The 23,606-nt window shown below is 50.1% G+C and overlaps 1 protein-coding gene across 3 annotated transcripts in view; it reads right to left on the bottom strand.

The window, feature by feature from the left end:
• The window catches only part of MLPH (melanophilin), a 42,194-nt gene extending 21,562 nt beyond the window's left edge, over positions 1 to 20,632 (bottom strand). For 2 of the 3 annotated variants that reach the window (XM_033424509.2, XM_049712398.1), the window contains exons 1-2: positions 19,633 to 20,632; positions 11,795 to 11,928 (exon numbers count right to left, since the gene is read on the bottom strand). In XM_033424509.2, the coding sequence (XP_033280400.1) occupies positions 11,795 to 11,904 (110 nt within the window). In that variant the 5' untranslated portion in view covers positions 11,905 to 11,928; positions 19,633 to 20,632. The remainder of the gene's footprint in view (positions 1 to 11,794; positions 11,929 to 19,632) is intronic. The other variant, XM_033424502.2, reaches the window with a different exon arrangement.
• Positions 20,633 to 23,606: the final 2,974 nt, after the last annotated feature.

Raw genomic sequence — 23,606 nt, 5'->3', positions numbered from 1 at the left:
AACCATACAGGTTCAGAATCACAGGAGGGAGCAGGCCCACAACTGCCCGCACCACCTCACATAACTCAGTATAGCGGGAAGAGGGTGCACAGAGGTCCTGGACCCCAGGTTGGTTCCCCAGCTCTGACCCTGAACCCGGAGCTTTTCTGATGTAGAGCCCAGAGCTTGGAGACTGTATAAGCTGGATGATGTGGACCCGTGGCCACTAGCACCCAGTGTCCAAGCTCCGTCGGACCAGACGGGGTTGGCGGCTCTGGGAAACCAGCAGGGATGGGGCCCGGTGAGGTCCTGGGGGTGCAGCTTGGTTGGGCCACACAGTTATCTAGAGCCAATCTGTGGCCCAGTTTAATTGTTTAGCAGGAGATTAGAGGACAAAAATCCAAGAGGTTCCTGGACCGGTCAGAGCGGCAGCAGGAAGAGTCACAGAGGATGGAGCAGGACGGCGGGCAGACGGTGGGCCAGGCTGACGCTCTCTTCTGTGAGGCCCAGCTCAGCCACACCTGCTCCGCCACCCTGGCCTGAGTTAATGGTCCTGAGCTGAGGATGACACCAGGTAAGTGGAGGTCAGGTCGGCACCCTACAGTAAGAGTTGAGAAGCTGAACCCACACAGCCAAGAAAAAAAGCCCAGTGGTGGCAGGAAGCTAGGAAGAATACTGTCATCCACTGACTACAGGCTAGATAGAGCTGCATTGACAAGGCAGAGAAAGTGTCCTCCTTAAACCGCAGAGCACCTGGGGCCAGGTGGAAAGGGCCTAGTGTCCTCCACGTCCACTCCTGATGTATCTGCTTCAGCCAGAAAACCTCAAGGCCACCCCTTGGCTGGGCAGGGCCTTGTCCAGCTTGTCTCCCAGCATGGGCCCCCCATTCTCCATCCAGGTAGAGCCGGACCCCCGGAAAGAAAGATGAGGACGTGTAGAGGTACACTGCATCCCAGGATGTGAAGTCCTCTTAAACAAGAGCCCGCGAGAGTCCTGGGGTGGCGGCTGGAAACTTTCAGGTGTTGAATTTGGGGGAACAGATCATGATACTCTGCTTCAGATTCCTTTTTTGTGAATATATTTATTTGTAATATATATTATTTAAAATAAATTTAAATTTTTAAAAATTAAAAAAATTTTTATTGAAGTATTGTTGATGTACAATGTTGTGTTCGTTTCTGCTGTACGGCACAGTGAATCTATCATACATATACATATATCCACTCTTTCTTAGGTTCTCTTACCATATAGGTCATTACAGAGTACTGAGTAGAGTTCCCTGTGCTGTACAGTAGGTCTTTATTAGTTATCTATTTTACATGTAGTAGTGTGTATATGTCGATCACCATCTCCCAAGTTATCCCCCCCACCTCCCCCCGGTAACCATAAGTTATCCCCCCACCTCCCCCCGGTAACCATAAGTTTGTTTTCTACATCTGTGACTCTGCTTCAGATTCTCTAAAACACAACTTCTCTTCTTCACAGCTGGAAAACAGGAGGGAGGGAAGAGGGGACCCTGCATGGGTCCAGCAGAGTAATACCAGATGCCTGCCAACCAGAGGGCATGTCAACAGACCTGGAGGATCGTGAGGGGCCAGAGCCATCCTGCTTATCGCAATCACAGGGTCGACCAGATGTCCCTGCACTACAGGCAGGGACGAGCCCAACATGCAGCTACAAGTTAAGGTCACCTTCAGGAATAAAAGATGCCCTGAATGTGATTTACTACACAGTAGTAGTAAACAGAGGAAGACTTGAAACTAGTCTTCCTGTGTGTGTGCTGAGTGGGCATAAGAGAGAGGAGCAGGAGGTAAGAAGCAGCCAGGCTGAGGTGGAAAGACCACAGGCTATGTTCACGGAGGTGGAGAAGACAGGGCTAAAGTGAAGATGGAAAGGAACTGAGGTGGGCAATGCGGAGGGAAACGGGCAGAACATCAAGTCCAGGGATTCAGAACAGTGGTTCTAAAGGTGCGGTCCAGGGACCTACAGGGGTACCTGAGACCCTTTGACAGGGTCCACAAGGTCAAAATTCCTCTCATAATAACACTAAGGTAGTATCTGTGTTTTTTGCTCTTTGACCCCCGCACCGGTGGTGCAAAAGCTATGGTGGGTGAAAGTTCTGGGGCCTCAGCACAGATCAAGCCAGAGGTACAGAGTGTACCAGCGGTCAATCTGCTCTCTGCCAGAAAAGAAAAGAAATGAAAGCATGTCTTGATGAAGTGCGTCTTTGATTACAAGTGTGTCAAGTGACAGTATTTCTTGCCATTGACAAAACTCAAGCTTTCAAGCTCAAAGACTTTTGGAAAACTTTTATGTCTCTGCTGACTTGGGCCGGACAGTTTTCATCACTGAGCGGTTTCTGATAAGATCAGCAGTGATTTGATTTTTTGGGTTCTGTATAATGAAACGTGTCGACATTTGGAAAGTCTGCATAGGTGTCACAAAATCATGCGTGGACAGAAGATTAACTTCAAGTGCAAGATGGACCAATGGATTTTCATGAAACAGGTAAGGTAAAGTTCATTGACATGGTTTCAGATTCCACATTGTAACTTCCTTTAAGAAACTACCAGTCATAGGGTTTTCATGTATTATCAAAACAATGTCCATAATTATGTGAGAAAGCTACTAAAACACTCCTGCTTTTTCCTACTACATATCTGTGTGAGGCTAGATTTTCTTCCAACACCTCAGACAAAACAACATATTACAACACACTGAACGCAGAAGAAATATCAGAATTCAGCTATCTCTGATTATGCCAGACATTAAAGGGATTTTCAAAAAATACAGAACGATACCATTTTCCTCACTCATGTTTTTATTTTGGAAAAAAAGTTATTTTTCATAAAAATTTTATTATGTTGTAAGGGGTTTATTGTTATTTTAAATAAATGAATGACTATTTTTAAAACGCCCAGTTTTAATTTTTGATGGGATAAATATTGACATCTATAACCCAGCTAAACAAAAGCTCCTTGGGGTTCTCAGTAATTTAAGAACATAAAGGGTCCCTCAGACCAAAATGTTTGAGAACTGCTGATTTGGAAGCCATACATTTACTCTCCTAGAATGCAAAGAAAAGGGCTGAGGAGACAGAAATGCGGAGAGAAGATAATGGCCAAGGCAGAGAAGGGCAAACACCTGACGGGTAATCAGGCACACCTTGGAGACATTGTGGGTTCAGTTCCAGACCACCGCAACAAAATGAATACTGCAATAAAGGGAGTCGCAGGAATTTCTTGGTTCCCCAGGGCAAATAAAAGTTATGTTTACACTATACTGAAGTCTATTAAGTGTGCAATAACATTATGTTTGAAAAAATAATGCACACACCTTAATTAAAATATTTTCTTGTTAAAAATTGCTAACCTTCTTCTGAGTCATATTCTTTTTGCGGGTGGAGGGTCCTGCCTCTGTGCTGGTGGCTGCTGACTGATCAGGGTGGTGGGTGTTGAAGGCTAGGGCGGCGGCAGTGATTTCCTAAAATAAGACAACAATGAAGTTCGCTGCATGGACTCTTCGTTTCATGAACAATTTCTCTGCAGCATGCAACGCTGTTTGACAGCAATTTACCCACAGTAGAACTTCTTTCAAAATTGGAGTCAATTCTGTCAAATCCTGTTGCTGCGTTATCAACTCAGTTTATGGAATATTCTGAATCCTTTGTTATCATTCCAACAACCTTCACACCATCTTCACCAGGAGTAGACCCATCTCAAGAAACCGCTTTCTTTGCTCACCCATGAGAAGCAACTCGTCGTCTGTTCAAGTTGTATCATGAGATTGCAGCAATTCAGTCACATCTGGAGCCCCACTTCTAATTCTAGTTTTCTCACTGTGTCCACCACATCTGCAGTTACTTCTTCCACTGGAGTCTTGAACCCCTCAAAGTCATCCGTTGAGAGTTGGAATCAACTTCTTACAGACTCCTGTGAATGTGGATATTTGGACCTCTTTTCATGAATCATGGATGTTCTTCATGGCATCTAGAATGACAAATCCTTTCCATGGTGTTTTCAGTTTACTTTTCCCACATTCATCAGAGGAATCACTGCCTCTGGCAGCTATGGCCTCATGAAAGGCATTTCTTAAAGAATAAGACTTAGAAGCCAAAATTACTCCTCCATCCATGGGCTGCAGAATGGATGTGTCTTAGCAGCATGAAAACAATATTAATCTCATTGTCCATCTCCATCAGAGATCTTGGGTGACCAGGTACACTGTCAATGAGCAGTATTATTATTATTATTTTTTGCGGTACACGGGCCTCTCACTGCTGTGGCCTCTCCCGTTGCAGAGCACAGGCTCCGGACATGCAGGCTCAGCGGCCATGGCTCACGGGCCCAGCCACTCCATGGCATGTGGGATCTTCCCGGACCGGGGCACGAACCCGTGTCCCCTGCATCAGCAGGTGGACTCTCAACCACTGCACCACTAGGGAAGCCCAGCAGTATTATTTTGAAAAGAATCTTTTCCTAAGCAGTAGGTCTCATCAGTGAGCTTAAAATATTCAGTAAACCGTACTGTAAACAGATGTGCTGTCACCCAGGCTTTGTTGTTCCATTTACAGAGCACAGGAAGAGTAGATTTATCATAGTTCTTCAGGACCCTAGGGTTTTCAAAATGGTAAATGAGCCCTGGCTTCAACTTAAAGTCACCAGCTGCATTAGCCCCTAACAAGAGAGTCAGCCTGACTTTTGAAGCTTTGAAGCCAGGTATTGACTTCTCCTCTCAAGCTATGGAAGTCCTAGATGGCACCCAAAATCAAGGTGTTGGTGGGAATGGGATTCTTCCTGGAGGCTCAGGGGGAAGGTCTGTGCCCTTGCTTTCCCAGCTTCTAGAGGGCAACTGTATTCACTGGCTCATGGTCCCTTCTTCCATCTCAGAGCCAGCAATGGTGGGTTGAGTCCTTCTCACCATGAATCACTCTTACGCTGCCCTGTGTCCCCCCTCCTTCCATCTGTCAGGCCCCTTGTGGCCACACTGGCCCACCTGGATTACCCAGGATTGTCTCCCCATGCTAAGGCCCTGATTGGCACCCTTAATTGCATCTGCAATCTTAATTCCCCTTTGCCAGGTAGCCCAGTATACTCACAGATTTGGGGGATTAGGACATGGGCATCTTTGGGGGCTCGTTATTCTGCCATGGTTCTGAAGGGAAAATGTGTGAGCAGAGATCTCACTCCCAGCTGAGAGATTCCCAAATATAAAATCCCCCCCCACCATGCCATTCCTGAGAAAACAATCTGAAGATGTGCTCCAGAGGACTGAAAATCGAATCTCAAGTATGACCCTTAAGAATGAGGGTGAAAGGACCAATGAGTCACAGAATTGAGACAAAAGTATTAAAAGTACATCAGCCAAACTAAAGTGTCAGAGAGAATTGCTGAAAGAGGACAAACATAATGTAATAAGAACTGAAGAGCAATTACATGATCTAAGGTCCTGATTATATGAGTTAAGTATCAGGAATTATAATGAGGGAAATAGACACTTGCTAAAGTTCTTTGAGGTCTTCTGAAGAGAATGAGCAAATGATGATAAAAGGGATAAAGAGGAAATACGTGGTGATGTGTGAACTGAGGGAGGCTCACAGGAATCTCACAGGTGAACCCAGACCACAGTTAATCTACAGGCTGCGCTGGCGGCTGACTTCCTGTTTCAGCCCCTGTGTTTTCAACCCTGGAGTTGCCTGTCTGTGGTGCCAGGTGGCCCAGCAAAGGGTGACCTCAAATTCCTTATTATTTATTTTTAAAGCAAGTCATGGTTTGCAAGCCACGTGTCACACCAGGAGCTCTTTCGTGGGTAATCTCAGGCATTCAGGTCTGTTTGCAAAGATTGCAAATCCACATCACCACCTGTTTGCCTTTCTGGGGAAGGTCCGCACCCTAATATTTGACTTGTGGGCTGTGCCCTTGAAAACAGGGTGTTCTATTTAGGTAAACTTGGGTCCTCACCCAGCGACATGAGTCACCCATGCATTCTCATTTATCCCTTTCCTATGTAAACTTTGGAATTTCTGTGTTTTTCTAACTTGGAAAACTTCTTTATCTTTCTGATTTTAAGACACTCTTTAGAGATCAAAGATATGAATCACTGCCATTTCTGTTAAAACTGTTTCTTCTAGGGGCTTCCCTGGTGGCGCAGTGGTTGAGAGTCTGCCTGCCGATGCAAGGGACACGGGTTCGTGCCCTGGTCCGGGAAGATCCCACATGCCGTGGAGCGGCTGGGCCCATGAGCCATGGCCACTGAGCCTGCGCGTCCGGAGCCTGTGCTCCACAACGGGAGAGTCCACAACAGTGAGAGGCCTGCATACCGCAAAAAAAAACAAAAACAAAACAAAACTTTTTCTTCTAATTTTTAAAAATTAAACATTTTCCTTTTAGATTCAGATGTACATATTTAGTCAATACTTATCAGTATTTTGTGTTGTGATGTCTACCTGTGTTGTCATATGTGGGCTTTTCCACTCCAAGATTATGTACATATTTACTTATATTTTCTTCCAATAATTTTCAGTTTCATGTTTTACATTTTTAATGTATCAGTTATAAATCTAACTGAGGTCAAACTCCCTCTCCCAGCCCTGCACTCATGGTCAACTATTCCAACACTTAGCTTTAACTAATTCTTCCCTCTTTTACTGATATGAAATGTTACCATTGTACTAGGTATTGTTATACATACTTGGTTGCATTTTAGGACTTTCATGTTGTTTCACTGATTATCTATATCTGTGAAAGGGCTGGCTGCCAGAACAGACCAGTGGAACATGAGGCAGATGTAAGGATGTGCAGCCCTTGAGTGTGCCAGGGTTTAGCAGGGTGTCAGAGACAAAGGAAAGGCTTTCTGTGTTTTTTCGTTGGTTTGTTCTTGCTTTTGTTTTCTTTGTTCCAACATGGCGACTGATCCTACTGACATTCCAAGTAGGAGCTATAGGGCAGAGAGGGAGTAACTGAGGCAGCTCCCTGCTCCAGGAGCTGGGAGCAGACAGGAAAGGGCCAGAGCACAAGTAAGGGCCAGGAGAGGGAACACAGGGTGGGCATGAACACAAGTGAGGATGGGGGCAGCACGGGGGGAGGTTACACCTGGTATCCGTGAGCTTTCTGTGAGGAACTGGGTGAGCTCACTGCGACAGTGAGTGGGGTCTGGAGGAGAGTGAAGGCTTGAGGAATTGCCTAAGAATTTTTGTGCATCTTTGGGTTTTGGATTCTCCAGAGTGTAGCACTGTGTTGATGGGAAGCCAGGAATAACATCACACCGCGTACGGTAAACACCCCACTCCTGAGTCCCTGGTCACACATGCTGACTTCAGGGAGAGACTTATATCTGCCTGGGGCTAAATCAAAGGTCAGATGGCCTCCCCCTTCCTTCTCCTCGAATTCCCGAAATAGCCTGTGAGAAAAGCCATTTGGAAGCTCCACAAGGCACCTGCCACTCAGCAGCTAGACCCCCAGGGACATCCTCCTGGGCAGTTCAGAGGGTAGCTGTCCACACGGTCCGCCCACAGCCCCAGTCCCTGGAACGAGCGTGTTCTGTTTGAAATGTCCCTTTAAGAGGCTCATGGGGAAGATGCTCCAGCCTTTGCCCTTCACCACTGGATGGCCTCCATCTTCCCCATGGGGCTGTGAGAAGTCCTCTGCACAGGGCAGGAGGTCAGGCCTGGCCGAGGGGTCGGAGGCTGTCATGTCATGGAGATGGTCTACTGGGCATGCGGGCGTTAGTGCTGGGGACCTGGGCCAGCTCACTGGTCACACACTTTGACAGCAGAAGCCAAAGAGGTGCTGGTCCGACCCCACAGGAGAAGGTGCCGGAGCCCTCACCCAGGCCCCATCCCAGCATCCTTTACAGGGTGATGCTCCCACATGGGGAGAAAAACTGAGCAGCAATCCATCAAACGTCCATTCCTGCTAACTCTGTAAACACTAAAGGAGACGTATTCCTTTCTTTGTTTGATTGTTTCCTAACTGGTATATTCGGTGAATTGGCTGTTTAGCAAATCGCCTCTCGGGTAAATGTGCTGCTGGTGAACTGACCTTGAGCCCACACACTATGTCCACTTGACGTGTATTCAGGACAGGAAAGTTCCTTCCAAGTAATGCATGTGTTTGTTTCTTGGTTTCACAGTTTCCCCCCTATTAACTTTGTTCTGTCAACGACCTCGGTAGGTGTTTTGAGCTGGGCCATCCATTTGGCATCTTTCAGAGTGTGTCAAAGACATCAAAAACTCATCTGAGTGCTATACATCTGAAACCAACACAACCTTGTAAATCAACTGTATCTCAATAAAAATCAGAAAAACAAACAAACAAAAAACTCATCTGAACAACCCCTGAGCAGCTCAGTTTGCTAAGGTCACCCACTTAGTTGTCACCTGAGGGCCAGTTTCTCCATTCAGCCCATTGTTGGTTCATAGATTAGAGAATCAGGAACTGGGAGAAAGTATGAGGACTCCAAGGAATCGTGGAGAAACCAGACGTGTGACAGAGAATGGGATACCGTGGCTGCAGGAAATGGACGATTAACGTTGAAACTGGTGAAATGCACAGATTACCACTGAGAGGAGATTGGGAAGGAGGGGGGTTATTATTTTTAAACTGTCTTCGGTTTCATTGTAGACTGCTGGTATTGTAGCCAACTTGCTCTGCAGAAACAATCTCAGTGTCCAGAACCCAAAGGTCTTTATTCGGAGCTTGTTTCCGCCACGCCCTTCCTAAGTCTCAGCACCTACCCGAGCAGAACTTGAACCCACACCCCGTGTGTCCTGGCCTCAGAACCACATGCCTGGGCCCTGCTCCCAGGGGTCATGGGGACCCTGGGGATAAGGCTTGTCACAGGCAGAGGCGGCTTCACCTCTTGTTGCAGTTAACCAATACCACAGTGAGCAAGAGACAGAAACATCAAAAAATAAAACCCACAAAACACCCTTCACTAAGCCCCCACTGTTTACACGACTCTTCCCAAGTGTGTCACCAGGGGCCTGTGTCTGCACAGGAAGCACCAATCATGGGAAGGCTACTGGGGCTCCAGCATCCTTGCCTTGACTCTGATGTGGATTCTCTGAACCACCACCTCTCCAAACTAGAGCATTTCCAGGGACCATGTCCTGCGCTATTGTATTTAATAAGCTCACCATCTAATCGCACACGGAAGGCCAAGAAGACACAGCAGAGCGGCCGATCTGAAGGCCGCTTGAGCAGAAGGCCTCAGGCACTTCCGAACAAGGACATCACCCTGACCGTAACCGACTGGCCGGGGACCTGCCCTGCCCCATAGGCCCCCCAGAAGTGGAGGCAACACAACCCGCATCCTTAGGAGACTTCCTTTCCCAGCAGTAACTGGAGGTTACCCGGGCGTGTCTCCCTTTTACGGTGTGACATGACTAGAGGAACATGGAAAATAAAGAGGAAGGGTATCAGGAGGGCATCCCCCGTAGACAAGAAAGACAGGAATTTCTGCAAAACCACCCGAGCTCTGCCTGGACGGAGGGAGGGGCTGACCCACTCAAGGGTCTCCCTGGAGGGCTGGGTTCCCCTCACCTCTGACTGATCTGCGATTCTATATACGTATCGAATGGGAGGGTCTAAGCTGTCATTGAAAATAAAAGTACATCAAATATACTTCAATTAAAAAAATAAATAAAATAAATAAAAAAATAAAAGTGACAACAGCTGGGCTGCCTGGAGAGGCTGTGATCCCCAGAGCAAAGGCCAGGTGGGCTCTGTCGCTGAGAGCCTGTGGCCCTGGGCCCCGGGTGCAGCCTCCAGGCCACGGCTGAAGCAGAGGGAGGGGACGAGGGGCGGGGCGGGCCCAATCAGCACGAGGATGCTGGCCAAGGTCAGCTCTGGGCCCCAGTCCTGGGGTCGCGGGGGGCTGAGTCAGGGCCCCAGACACCAGTGGGGAGAAAGCACCTTCATAATGAAAACCCGGGGGCGGGGGTGACCGGCAGCCCAACACAGAGCGGAGGGTGGAGGGCTCCACAGAGGGGCGGCAGGAAGCCTCGCGGTCCTGGTCCGACGCCTCCCCGCCATCGAGAGAGGCGCTGGCCTCCAATGAACGTGCTTCACTTAACAGTTCGTCTGTTTGTGTGGACTCTGCTCTGTGTCGGGACCCAGAGACTCCCACCGCTGCTCCTTCTGTCTCCGCTGGGGTCCGTCTTTCTCTCTGTGTCCTCCCTGCAGGGTGGTCTCCTCCAGACCCATGGCTTTAAATACTGGGGCAGCTAATGATCCCTCTACCCCCAAAACGTTGTATGTCCTGGTTCTTAGAACCTGGGACTGTGTCTCCTTACAGGGCAAGAGGGACTCTGCAGGTGTGTTAAGGGTTGTGAGTTGGTGATGGGATTAGCTGGGTGGGCTCAGTGTGATCGTGAGATCCTTCTAGGCAAAACAGGAGGGCAGGAGAGTCAGAGAGATGTGACGACAGAAGCAGAGGTCAGAAAGACAGAGACTGGAAGACGGCAGGCTGACGGCCTCGAAGAGGCAGGAGGGGCAGAAGCCAAGGAGCGTGGGCCCCTCGAGATGCCGGCAGAGGCAAGGGACCCTCCGGAAGGTGGGCAGCCCCGCCCACACCTCGGCTTCTGGACTCCAGAGCCGTGAGGGATGTGTGTGCTTTAAACCACCGAGTCTGGAATGATTCCAGCAGCCACAGCATCTGTAGGCGGATGCGCCCTCAGTCCTGTCTCTGCTGGGTTCCAGCCCCGTGGGTGTGGGGCTTCCCTGGCCACTTCGTGTCTAACAGGCAACCCAGTGTCAACAGGTCTGACCCGTGTCCTGGTTTCCTCCACACCTGCTCCACCCTCGCCTTCCCCAGGTGAGGTGACGACACCTCCATGCCCCAGTTACTCAGACCATGGCTCTGGAGTGACCCTGACCTTGACGCCTCCCATACTCCACACCCCACATCCAACCCGTGGGCACACTTGCAGGGGCCCCCTTCAAAGCTCATCTGACCACTTCTCCGTAGCCCACCGCCTGCAGAGCAGAAGCCGGGTCTTGTTACTCCCCTGCCCGAAGGCCTGCAGCCACGTGGGGAAAGGCCCAAGTCCTGCCCGGGTCCTCAGCCCCCTGACGGTCTGCTCCCCATCATGGCTCTAACCTCCTCTTGGTGCTCCGCCACCAGGGGCCTTTCAGGCATTTCCTTGGCTACCTCCCCCCCCACCCCTGAGTCTTTATACAATGTCTCCTTCGCAATAGGCCTACCAACCCACAAAAGTCACCAAGACAACAGGGAGCCTGGGGGACAGCTAAGCCTTGGAGGTCTGGTGGAGGAATACGCAAGGGCAGAGGGGGAGTAAGTAACGCCGGGTGGGTTTTAGCTCAGCCCACGGGGAGAGACATGCAAAATGGCGCTGGGGCCTCCATGCTGAGGATGAGGTGCCCCAACACTGCTGGGAAGAGGCGGAAGTCAGCCTTTGTCCTAAATGCCCTTGCTCCCGGCTTCTGGGTGTCTCAGGCCAGCGTCAAGGCTTTCCCTATTCATCACCTCTAGCTCTTTTATTCGTGCAATGCCATGCCCTAAGCATCACCCCACTTAGGAGAGAATGTCACCCTGGGGTTGGATCAAGTTGAACTAAACCTATTCAGGGAATATCTGGCTCTCAGGAGCAAAGTCAGATCTCCTTGTTTTAATTAGGAAGAAACTTAATTGAAGTTTCTTAAGGCCAGAAAGCAGAATGTTTCCCAGCGCCCGGCTTCCGGCCAGTGTCCTGTACCCGAGCTCCTGCTGTCTGTCCACTCGGAGGGCCGCGAGGTGACAGCCCCTCCGGAGGCCACCAGGGCTGCACTGCGGGGGCCCAGCCACACACACTCACTCTAGTCTCTCCTCTTCTTTCCTTCGAAGGTCAAAGTCCCGTTGAACCACTTCCCAGACGTGCTTGGCCTCTTCATCTGTGAGCGTGGAAAGATCCAGTTTTTTCCCCATCTCTGCTTCTCGTCGGGGTCACACCTGCAATAACACAGGACCACAGTGTTCAGTCCAGGAAGCCCGTGTGCAGATGCCGGCCCATTCACAAAGAAGAGGCAACACAGCAAGTGCTGATTTCCCAGCAGTTGGAACCTGGGTTAAATGGTTTTAGAAAACAGGCAAATGGGTGTCTGGAAATGTGTGCAGTCGAAGTAAACGAACCCATGCGTACAATCCCCACAGCCCAGGAGTCAGGCTTCAGATGACGTTATGCCCTTTCCGAGGACACTGAAGACCCCAATCAATGCCAAGAGGACAAAGGAAGGAAAATCCAAATGTCAAAAAGCAAGAGAAGGAGAGCTTTACCACCTTGCTCGCTATGCAGTGTGCTCTGCAGACCAGCAGCAGCTCCCAGAGCCTGTGAGACATGCAGACTCCCAGGCCCTGCCCCAGCACTCCTGACTCAGAATCTGCATCCTAACAAGATATTCTGATGACACCTCCACCTGTCTCTCCCTCCCCCATCACGCCTGCCCCTTGAGTATTTCTTCACACCTAACAGCTGGTGACATCACATATCGCGATGACGGCGACTTCTCCCTGGCACATGGGGGTGCTTTTCTGTGCTCCCACCTCTCTGGTCTTCGTCAGGCCACACAGGGGTCCCTTGGCCAGAGACTGTGCCCACTACACCCAGTCCAGCTCTGCTCTGGGGGAAGATTCTGTTTGGGTGACAGGTTCCCTGTGGGCAACCGAGAGTTCAAGAACCTCTGGGCGACTTCAGCCACTCTTCACTGAGGACTGAAAACTGCTTTTTAGGAACATCAGAGAAGGGATCCAATCTGTCTGCTCTCACTGGGAAACCTTAACACCAATCGAAAGACCCAATGTTGCTTCTGAATTCTGGGGAACTTCTCCCTCTCACCAGTGCTGACCAGCCGAAAGTACTCTCTGCAGAAATGTGAACACAACTTGCTCTGTTAGAAAACTGCTTTGTTGTACAAGAGGTTAATTATGAAAAGTGCCGTTTTCTGAGAAACACTCGATGCCAGCTAAAATGGAGATGTCCACGGAGATCCCACGGCTGTCAACTAAACTGTTTCCTGGCTTGTGCCTTAAAGTCGGTGAAAAATAATTTCTTAAATTTTTTGCACCGACCCCTCAGTATTTCCATCCTCAAGCACCGTGCTGACTGTGAACGATGCATTAAGAGGATGCCCTGATGTGCCAGAATCGTTCAAACTATTTTCATTACGGTTGACTTTAGATTTTGGACATGAAAACATTAAACCAAGACTGATTCCTGATGCTCCTCTAGAGCACACAGTTCCTGTTTTTAAAAAAACTGGAACAAAAAGTCATTTGACGGGGCTTCCCTGGTGGCGCAGTGGTTGAGAGTCCGCCTGCTGATGCAGGGGACACGGGTTCGTGCCCCGGTCTGGGAAGATCCCACATGCCGCGGAGCGGCTGGGCCCGTGAGCCATGGCCGCTGAGCCTGCGCGTCTGGAGCCTGTGCTCCGCAACGGGAGAGGCCACAACAGTGAGAGGCCCGCAAAAAAAAAAAAAAAAAAAAAAAGAAAAAAAAGAAAAAGTCATTTGATGGATGACTGGGGTTTACTCATTTTTGTTTTTCACCATTGTTGAAAAAAATTCTATCATAAGAAGCCCATTCATTGAAATTCTCTTCCCAGAGCAGATGAAAGCCGTGACCATCAGCTGAGTAGTTAGCATTCTCTCTCCTCTCCTAAAGGAAAAGTCACAATTCCAGGCCTTATTTCAAGAAAGTAAAATTGTGAGGTGTGGGGGAGAAAAGCAAAACAAAAGGAAACAAGTATATCTTTCTTGTCACGCAAGCGTAACCGTCTTGGAGCATGTCAGTGACCGATAAGGGATGGATGGAAAGGTCACTAGGAGTCAGAACTGCCGCCGGACGCTTCACACCCACCGGATCCCCTCCCCCAGCCCCCCTCAAGTCTGTTTCTTTTGTTTGATGTGTCTTTCTAATAAGGATGTACTTGGTTTCCCAGCTCAGATAGAAAAGGCCATTGAGGCCTGGGAACGGGCGCGCACTGGACCAGGGAGGGTCCGGGCACCTCTGGTGAGGTGGGTGCCTGCCGGGGTCGGGTGGTGAAGAGGCCCAGCCTGGCTGCCTGCTGCCTGGAGTGATGCCGGGCAGCAACCTACTGAGATGTGAACAGGGGAGACCAGGATGCAGAGGGAAGCAGACAGCCTCCCACGCTTCAAGGGGACCGCGACACCATGGCTTAGCGCCATTTCGGAGGTGCCAGGGATGACCCTGAATTGTTGAGGAAGGTGATATGTGTTCATGATGCTCTGTTTAATGAAGCCAGGAATGATGCCGTACAGACTCTGAAAAACAAGCATCCCACAGACTAAACCAAGAGCAGACGGCTGGTGCCTCATGGGTGAGACACCATCTGAAAAATGTTACTCTGGGGCCTGTCTTTATTTTATTTATTTAACATCTTTATTGGAGTGTAATTGCTTTACAACGGTGTGTTTCTGCTGTATAACAGAGTGAATCAGCTATACGTATACATATATCCCCATATCCCCTCCCTCTTGCGTCTCCCTCCCACCCTCCCTATCCCACCCATCTAGGTGGTCACAAAGCACCGAGCTGATCTCCCTGCGCTATGCGGCTGCTTCCCACTAGCTGTCTATTTTACATTTGGTAGTGTATACATGTCCATGCCACGCTCTCACTTGGTCCCAACTTACCCTTCCCCCTCCCTGGGTCCTCAAGTCCATTCTCTACATCTGCACCTTTATTCCTCTCCTGCCCCTAGGTTCTTCAGAACCTTTTTCTTCTTAGATTCCATATGTATGTGTTAGCATACGGTATTTGTCTTTCTCTTTCTGACTTACTTCACTCTGTATGACAGACTCTAGGTCCATCCACCTCACTACAAATAACTCAATTTCGTTTTCTTTTTATGGCTGAGTAATATTCCGTTGTATATATGTGCCACATCTTCTGTCAATGGACACTTAGGTTGCTTCCACGTCCTGGCTATTGTAAACAGAGCTGCAATGAACATTGTGGTACGTGACTCTTTTTGAACTATGGTTTTCTCAGGGTATATGTGGTGCCTTTGTTTTTTTTTTTGCAGTACATGGGCCTCTCACTGCTGTGGCCTCTCCCGTTGTGGAGCACAGGCTCCGGACGCGCAGGCTCAGCGGCCATGGCTCACGGGCCCAGCCGCTCCGCGGCATGTGGGATCCTCCCGGACCGGGGCACGAACCCGTGTCCCCTGCATCGGCAGGCGGACTCTCAGCCACTGCGCCACCAGGGAAGCCCTGTGGCGCCTATTTTTAGCTCTGGCCCAACTTCTGGGTGAACAGGAGGTGCAGGCAGAGGAGGGGAGGGAGAGTGATTCCAAATTTGAGACACATCCCGTGTGTAGGGTGCTGTGCCGTGCAGCAGGGACGCGATGCTTCCGAGGGAAGCGTGTTCTCAGGACAGCCTGGGGTCAGGAGCCTGGCTCCCGACATGGGTCCACGACACGGGTGGCCCACGACATGGGTCTTTATCTACTGTGACCAAATCTTCCCATGTAGTGAATTAATGATGTGCAGAAGCTTAAAGCTATTTATTTATTTAAAGATTTTTTGATGTGGACCATTTTTAAAGTCTTTATTGAATTTGTTACAACATTGCTTCTGTTTTATGTTCTGTTTTTTTGGCCCCGAGGCATGTGGGAACTCCCAGGGATTGAACCCGCACCCCCTGCATTGGAAAGTGAAGTCTTAACCACTGGACTGCCAGGGAAGTCCCAGCTTTTTATTATTTTTATTAATTTATTATTTTCGTTGTTCTTGTTGTTGGTGGTAGTGATGATGGGTGGTGGGGTGATGGTTTAAAGCTTTTAAAAAACTATCTTCAGAAAATAATCTGAAGTCGAATGGAGAATATGTTTGATTTCAGTATTCAAAACGCATAAACCAAAAGTCTCTGGCAATCGAGGAGTGTGTTGCTAGCACCCCTTCTGGCCTGCATCAGGCTGATGGGGGAACTTGGGGTATGGGGGAAGGGCAGCCCCTCTGTCAGGTACGGCCACGCTGAGGGACCCACGTGGGTTCATGGAAGGGAACAGCCTTTCAGCCACAATCATCTCTCTCCTCACTCCCCACTTCACTTGCTCACCAAGACCCTGATCTCCAACCGGTATCCCTCCAACCGTAACAGTCGAGGGGGAACATGGCAGCAGAGGACTTGCTGGACCCATGGAGGGGGCCGGGCTCTGCCCTGCTCTAGCCTGGGGGAACCTCCCAGGGCATGCGTGCTGGGGCGGGGGCAGACCCCACCAGGCTCCACCTGCTCCTGGCTCCACTTCGGTGCAGATAGCGCCCAGTCATGAGCTTCCTGAACAAACCACTTTCAATTTGCGCCTGGCCCACGGCTCCGATGTAATCACATTTTTAATCTTTGAGCCTGTGAGCCCTCCCCCATTGCTTAAAAGCTATAATGGAGAAAAGAGAGCGTGACACCGAGGTTAGTGAGTTGGGAAGAGACAGAACAGGTTTTACCAAGTGGATATCCTGAACCCAGACCACCGCCATTTCAATGGTGGGTCATCTTTATCTGTTAGAGATTTGAGTTCGTATTTTGGCCACATTAAAGGGAGATCTGGGCGGGGATCCCTCCTACATAAAACCTGGGCTGGCGGCCCCCGAGCTGGAAGCGACAGCAGTTATGCGTAGTCACCACCGCCGGAGCAGATAAACTCTGCAGCAAGTCCAAGCTCCTCTTCGATGCCCAACAAACAATGGCAGGAATGACTCAGAATCAGGTGGGCAACTCTTGCTGATAAAGATGTGGGCACGTTCCTGAGGGAAGGCCAGGCGCCAGCTGTGGGGCCTCTGTGTTAACCCTTTGCGGCTGCTTCCCAAAGCTGGCCTGTGTGGTCACTTCTGCAGGCAGGGCCTGCTGCCCTCGTCAGCTGCAAAGTGAGCACCTTCCCCCCCCGCCACGGCAGGTGCTCTGAAATAAGTCCAGCAGCAACGGCCCTGCAGCTTGCCTCCCGCCTGCCCGTTCTCTCCGTTCTCCCAGCTCCCTGGGAAGCTGCTGGAAACCTTGTTTACGCATGGACGTAGTTCTGCACCTGCAGCTAAAGCCTCAGCTCTAGTCTCCACAGCAAGGACGGGTCCCAAGGTGACGCTGAGGGACGAGGACGCGGCTGAGCTCCAGGAATTGGGTTCCTATCCTAGTTCAGGCACCAGCCAGCCCTGCGACTTGGGACAAGTCCCCTTCCTCTCTGGGTCTCAGGTTTTCCATCTGTGCCATGACCTCTATGTCTCTCTCCAGCCCTGGGTGATGCCAGGATGTCAGGATTAAAGGGAGAGGTTACAAGGTGGGTAGAGGGGAGCGGGCTCTTCCTCCAGAGACTGCTTCTGAAAAGAACGAGACAGCCCTAGAAGGCTGACCCAATGGCATGAACTGGGGGCAGCCATGAGAAGTCACCACACTGTCATCCGAGGCACCAAAGTCTCCCTTCTGTGTAGCCTACAGGGCTCTGGAGCCTCTTCACCACCCCCAAGCTTCCACTCAGCTGGCTTTAAATTTTCAGTCACAAATGCCTTAATCAATAAGACCCACTGACTGCTAGTCTATGTGCCTGGAATTGTCTTCAGTGAATCCTGTGGGGCTCCTACCACTGCACCCAGATTTTGGAGGTGGTGGAGCGCAGGCACCTATGACTGGTGCTTGGATCTAAGGCGTGAGGCCCTGGAGATTCAGGCAGGGGGCTCTTGCCCAAGAGAGCTGTGTCTTACTGAGGTCAGCGGAGCGGCTGACAATCCAGTGGAGGGCTGGACGTCGGAGGACAGAGGTGAAAGGGCTGAACCCAGGTGCCAGTGTCACTGCTCCGCTGCCATGGTCTGCAAGCCCTGGCCTTCTCCTTGGGGCTTCACGGCCAAGCGCAGTGCCACCTTTGCACCTGGTGGGCTAGTGGGGGCCTCACCTCCCCCCTTTATCATTCCAACCTCTCAGAAAGAAATGTGTAACTAAAATTTTAAAAAACAAACATAAAAAGGCAAAGACCCCAACCCAACTGAAAATGAAATGGGGTTTTCAACATCTGGTTAAGGTGAGTAGGACACAGTCTAGGAAACTGCAGGGGATTTGTAGAGGCCTGGCTCAGGCAGGGACCTGGGGCCACCCACTGTGTGACTCTCCTCGTCTACAGACCCTTCCCCCATCCCGATAACAAGGTGGTGGGCTGTCGAGGGGCGTGTTGGAAAACAAAACATAGTTCCAATAAAACTGGGGCTTTCAGAGGCCCCAAAGTCCAGGACGCCTCCTCCCATATGCCATGACACCACCCGGGCTCTCTCTCTCCGGGCAGGAGGGGTCTCTCCCCAAACAGCCTCAGGCCCCTGGGCGACCAGCCAGAGTGAGTCTCCTCCGAGGCCGGCAGCCTCAGCCCCATCTGCATGCAGATCCGCAACAGGGCTAAAAGGGAGCACGCCTGCACTGCTGGTGGGAATGTGAACTGGTACAGCCACTATGGAGAACAGTATGGAGGTTCCTTAAAAAACTACACATAGAACTACCAGATGGCCCAGCAATCCCACTACGGGGCATACACCCTGAGAAAACCATAATTCAAAAAGAGTCATGTACCAAAATGTTCATTGCAGCTCTATTTACAATAGCCAGGAGACGGAAACAACCTAAGTGTCCATCAATAGATGAATGGATAAAGAAGATGTGTCACATATATACAATGGAATATTACTCAGCCATAAAAAGAAACGAAATTGAGCTATTTGTAATGAGGTGGATAGACCTAGAGTCTGTCATACAGAATGAAGTCAGAAAGAGAAAGACAAATACCGTATGCTAACACATATATATGGAGTTTAAAAAAAAAATGTCATGAAGAACCTAGGGGTAAGACAGGAATAAAGACACAGACCTACTGGAGAAAGGACTTGAGGATATGGGGAGGGGGAAGGGTGAGCTGTGACAAAGCGAGAGAGTGGCATGGACATATATACACTACCAAACGTAAGGTAGACAGCTAGTGGGAAGCAGCCGCATAGCACAGGGAGATCAGCTCGGTGCTTTGTGACTGCCTGGAGGGGTGGGATAGGGAGGGTGGGAGGGAGGGAGACGCAAGAGGGAAGAGATATGGGAACATATGTATATGTATAACTGATTCACTTTGTTATAAAGCAGAAACTAACACACCATTGTAAAGCAATTATACCCCAATAAAGACGTTTAGGAAAAAAAACAAAAAAACCCCCCAAAACCCCACTGTTTTGGGCTTCCCTGGTGGCGCAGTGGTTGAGAGTCTGCCTGTCGATGCAGGGGACACGGGTTCAAGCCCTGGTCCGGGAAGATCCCACATGCCGCGGAGCGGCTGGGCCCGTGAGCCATGGCCGCTGAGCCTGCGCATCCGGAGCCTGTGCTCCGCGACGGGAGAGGCCACAACAGTGAGAGGCCCGCGTACCGCAAAAAACAAACAAACAAAAAACCCCACTGTTTTGCTCCCTGAGGATCCAGACCAGCTTGCCAAGCTATCTGGGTGAAGCCTGGGTTTGGGGTTCGGTGGGTTGGACGCGTCCTCCTCATCGGCCGGGACCGAGGCCTGGGGGCCCCTGGGGGTGTTTTCACACCGGTGGGGCTGCACCCAGCACCGCGGACCCGCCCTGAACCTGCGGCCTCCATCCCGGGCGCCACCGGACCCCGCCGTTCCCCCTTCTCCCCGAACTCACCGACTCCTTTCCGGGTGCGTGTCGGCCCTGGCCCGGACCCCGGGGTTGCTCTCTGCGGTCCTGCTAGGGAGAGCAAGGCGACGGGCCGGGCGTCGGGTCACGGTGCGTTGAGGCCAGGAGGGCAAATACAGGCCAGGCAGGGCGCAGGGCGCACAGCCAGGAGGGAGGGGCGAGGTCGCGGAGGCGTCCGCCGGTCACGAGGACCGCGCCGCGCCCAGCTCCGGGAGCGCCGGGCACCTCTGGGTGCCGGCGGGGCGGACACCCGGGGCGCCAGCGCGGGAGGCTCCAGTGCCGGGCAGAGCCCGTCGCTCCTCGTCCCCAGCCTACTTCGGGGAGGAAGGCGGGGAGGAAGGCAGGGAGCGGAGGGCTGAGCCCACACCTGGCGAGTCGGGAGACTGCCCGGTGATGCGGCCGCCGCCGTCCTGCCCTCGGCGCGAAGGGAGCCGCCGGCCTTTCTCGCCCTCGGAGCGCGCGGGACCTCGTGTAATTCCCATCCCAACTCTGCGCGATTTACTCCGGTTTTACAGATGGGGAAACTGAGGCCCAGGAAAGAGCGTTCCCCAAAGCCACAGACTAACTCGTGGGAACGCCTCACTCGTAAGTGGGACTCTGGACCCCGTGTTTCCTGCGGCAGACGCGCGCCCCTCCACGTCTTCCCTCCTGCCTGGACGCGGCTGGACCCGGAAGCTCAAACGCCGGTAGCCCCGCCACGGGGAGGGCACCGAGACCTTGCGCGCCAAAAAAAGTCCCGCAAGTCACAGCCGCGGCTCGCGGCGGGGTCAGCATCCGCGCACAGACGGGGCGGGGCCGGGGGCGAGGATTCCCTGCTTTAGGACCTCCGAGTCCCCGCGCCGCCGTCTCACTTTCCGCGCCCGGACTCGCGCTCAGGGGCGCCTCAAACCCGGAGCGTGCGACGCACCACCGCCAGCTCCAGCCACCGTGCCGTGCCTCCTTGTCCTTCGCAAATCCCCTGGACATTAAAGGGCGTCACCATCTTCCCTTTCCCTTCTGGAGCTGGGCGCATCAAAGCACTCCCCCCTCCTCCCTCTCACTTACTATTGATAAAGAAAGATCAAACAAAACTACATTCTTTCCCCCAGGAACTACTTTCGAAACTTTCCATATCTGCGAAATGGGGATAGGAATGTAAATAAATACATAAATGATCAGTGCTGTTAGGTGAACAAATACTGATATCTCCGTTTTACAGAGGAGGAAACTAAACCTTATAGGATCATTGTGATGTCACATTGGATAATTTATAAGGCACTTTCAAAAGGCACACAATTCTGCTCGGGTTAGAGCTCTGGTTGTCTGCTGTGCCCGCGGAAGCACTGTAAGTGCGTGTGGGTATTTCTGTCCTCTGGGCTACATAGGCGCTCTGGCCAAGCACCATCAACTCTGTGTGCGAACCCGGAAGTAAGGTGACACTTATACGTAACCCAGAGTTTCCAGAAACCCTGTGAGCCGGTTCTCATGTTTTCCGTTTCCTTACCATATACTTTACTGTTGCTTATAAAATTAACAGATCCCTTAAAAGTTGGTATCAGGACCGTTTCTTTTTAATATGTATTTTATCTTTTATTTTTTTAAAAAATTGAAGTATTGTTGATTTACAATGTTGTGTTAGTTTCAGGTGTACAGCAAAGTGGTTCAGGTATGCATATACCAATATCTAGTCTTTTTCAGATTCTTTTCCATTATGGATTATTACAAGATATTGAATATAGTTCCCTGTGCTATATAGTAAGTCCTTGTTGTTTATCTATTTTATATATAGTAGTGTGTATCTGTTAATCCCAAAGCCCTAACTTATCCTCCACTCCTTTCCCCTTTGGTAACCGTAGTTTGTTTTCTAAGTCTGTGAGTCTATTTTTGTTTTGTAAATAAGTTCATTTGTACTATTTTTTCGATCCCACATATAAGTGATATCATGTGATATTTGTCTTTCTCTGACTGACTTCGCTTAGTATGATAATTTCTAGGTCCATCTATGTTGCTGCAAATGGCACTATTTCATCCTTTTTTAGGGCTGAGAAGTATTCCATTGTATATATGTACCACATCTTCTGCCAGTGGACATTTAGGTGGCTTCCATGTCTTCTTGCCTATTGTAAATAATGCTGCCATGAACATTGGGGTGCATGTATCTTTTCAAATGAGAGTTTTCATCTTTTTTGGATATATGCCCAGGAGTGGGATGGCTGGATCATCTGGTAACTCTATTTTTACTTTTTAGAGTAACTTCCATACTCTTGTCCATCGTTTTTAAATGTTTTTTATACTTTCATGCTTATTTATTTAAATTAGTGGGTTTTAAGTAATGTGTAAAACTGATACATGGTGATATGTGATAAAGATATATGGTAAAGAATATGAACAGTATGAAATGAAAAGTCAAACTTAATCTTATTCCTTCACCCAAGCCCACTTCCCAAAAACCATCATTAGCAGTGGTGCCTTGTGTATTCTGCCCAAATTATTGTGTGTGTTTAAGCATGTGGACTCTGGAACCAGCTGCAGGAGTTGGACCCCAGCTGACCGCATCCTCATTGGACTGTTCCTTAACCTCCCCCAGGCTCAATTCTCTCTTCTACATGTTGGGGATAGCAACAGGTTCTACACAGTAGGGTCGTTTTGAATCAGTATACACAAAGCACTCGGATGAGACCTGTCCTGAGGCGAGTGCTAGGTAGATATTAACCCCTGTTAGTATAGACCTGGTTCATTCTTTTTAATGGTTGCAGAGTAGCCACTGCATGAGTTTACCATCCTTATTTTACTGCTCTCCTATTGATGGACAGTTAACTTTGGATTTTTTGCTATTTAAAAATATTTCTGGGGCTTCCCTGGTGGCGCAGTGGTTGAGAGTCCGCCTGCCGATGCAGGGGACACGGGTTCGTGCCCCGGTCTGGGAGGATCCCACATGCCGCGGAGCGGCTGGGCCCGTGAGCCATGGCCGCTGAGCCTGCACATCCGGAGCCTGTGCTCCGCAACGGGAGAGGCCACAGCAGTGAGAGGCCCGCGTACCACAAAAAAAAAAAAAAAAAAAAAAATTTCTGCCATAAACATCTTGCGTATAATGTGTAATATCACTGGCATATACATATTTATGATGGTACATAAATGTAATTGTACCTACATACGTATCACTGTACATACATGCGAATACAAATATATCTATACAATAAAATCCTAACATTGAATTGCCGAGTCAAAGGATGTATGCAATTTTTAAGAGAAAATTCTAGAATTGAAAAAGTTTAAATTATTGAAACAATCTCAAAAATGGCATAAATTTGGAAGTATGATACAAAGAAGTCCTCCTTCCAATTTGTCAGTTGCTGACGCGATGTTTTAGTATGTATTTTACAAACAAGGACAAACTTCTACAAAACTTCAATCCAGCCATCAAAATTGGTAAATGGTATGCTGTTATGTATAATCATGAGAACCCTTTCCAATTTTGCCATTTGTCTCAATAATTATCCTTTATTGTGAAGGATCCAGTTCAGAATCTCTTGATTCCTTAATTTAGCTATTTACGGGGGGAAGGGAGGGGACGGAGAGCAGAGGAGGGGAAAGGTAAGCAGTGGGGCCTGGTGGCTGCTGGCCAGGATCTTGGGCTCAGTTGTTTCTCCTTCTCCTGGTATTCTTGGCTTGCCTGGGCCTTGCCTTTGGAGCCCTGGCCCCTTCCTAGCTTCTCAGGGCTCCCGGTGTGCCCCTGGGTGCTACCCTCTGGCTCCCTTCTTGCCCCTGCCCCTGTATCTGTCCTTCCTCATTCACTTGCTTCGGGCTGGCTTTCCTTTTTTAAGACTGTGTGGTCCAATCCTGTCTCTTACAGATGAGAAAACCGATGCTGAGAGAGGGGGTGGCATACACCCAGGGTCACACAGTGAGTTGGAGATGGCTCGCCTCTCCAGGAGCAAGCGTCGCAATCAGCCATCACGGGCCCTCAAGAAGTCGGCTTGGTG

This window comes from Orcinus orca, chromosome 7 (genome assembly GCF_937001465.1).
Source record: "Orcinus orca chromosome 7, mOrcOrc1.1, whole genome shotgun sequence".
Taxonomy (NCBI): domain Eukaryota; kingdom Metazoa; phylum Chordata; class Mammalia; order Artiodactyla; family Delphinidae; genus Orcinus; species Orcinus orca.
Note: the sequence above shows the minus strand (reverse complement) of the source record. Positions and strands in the feature narration are given on the sequence as shown.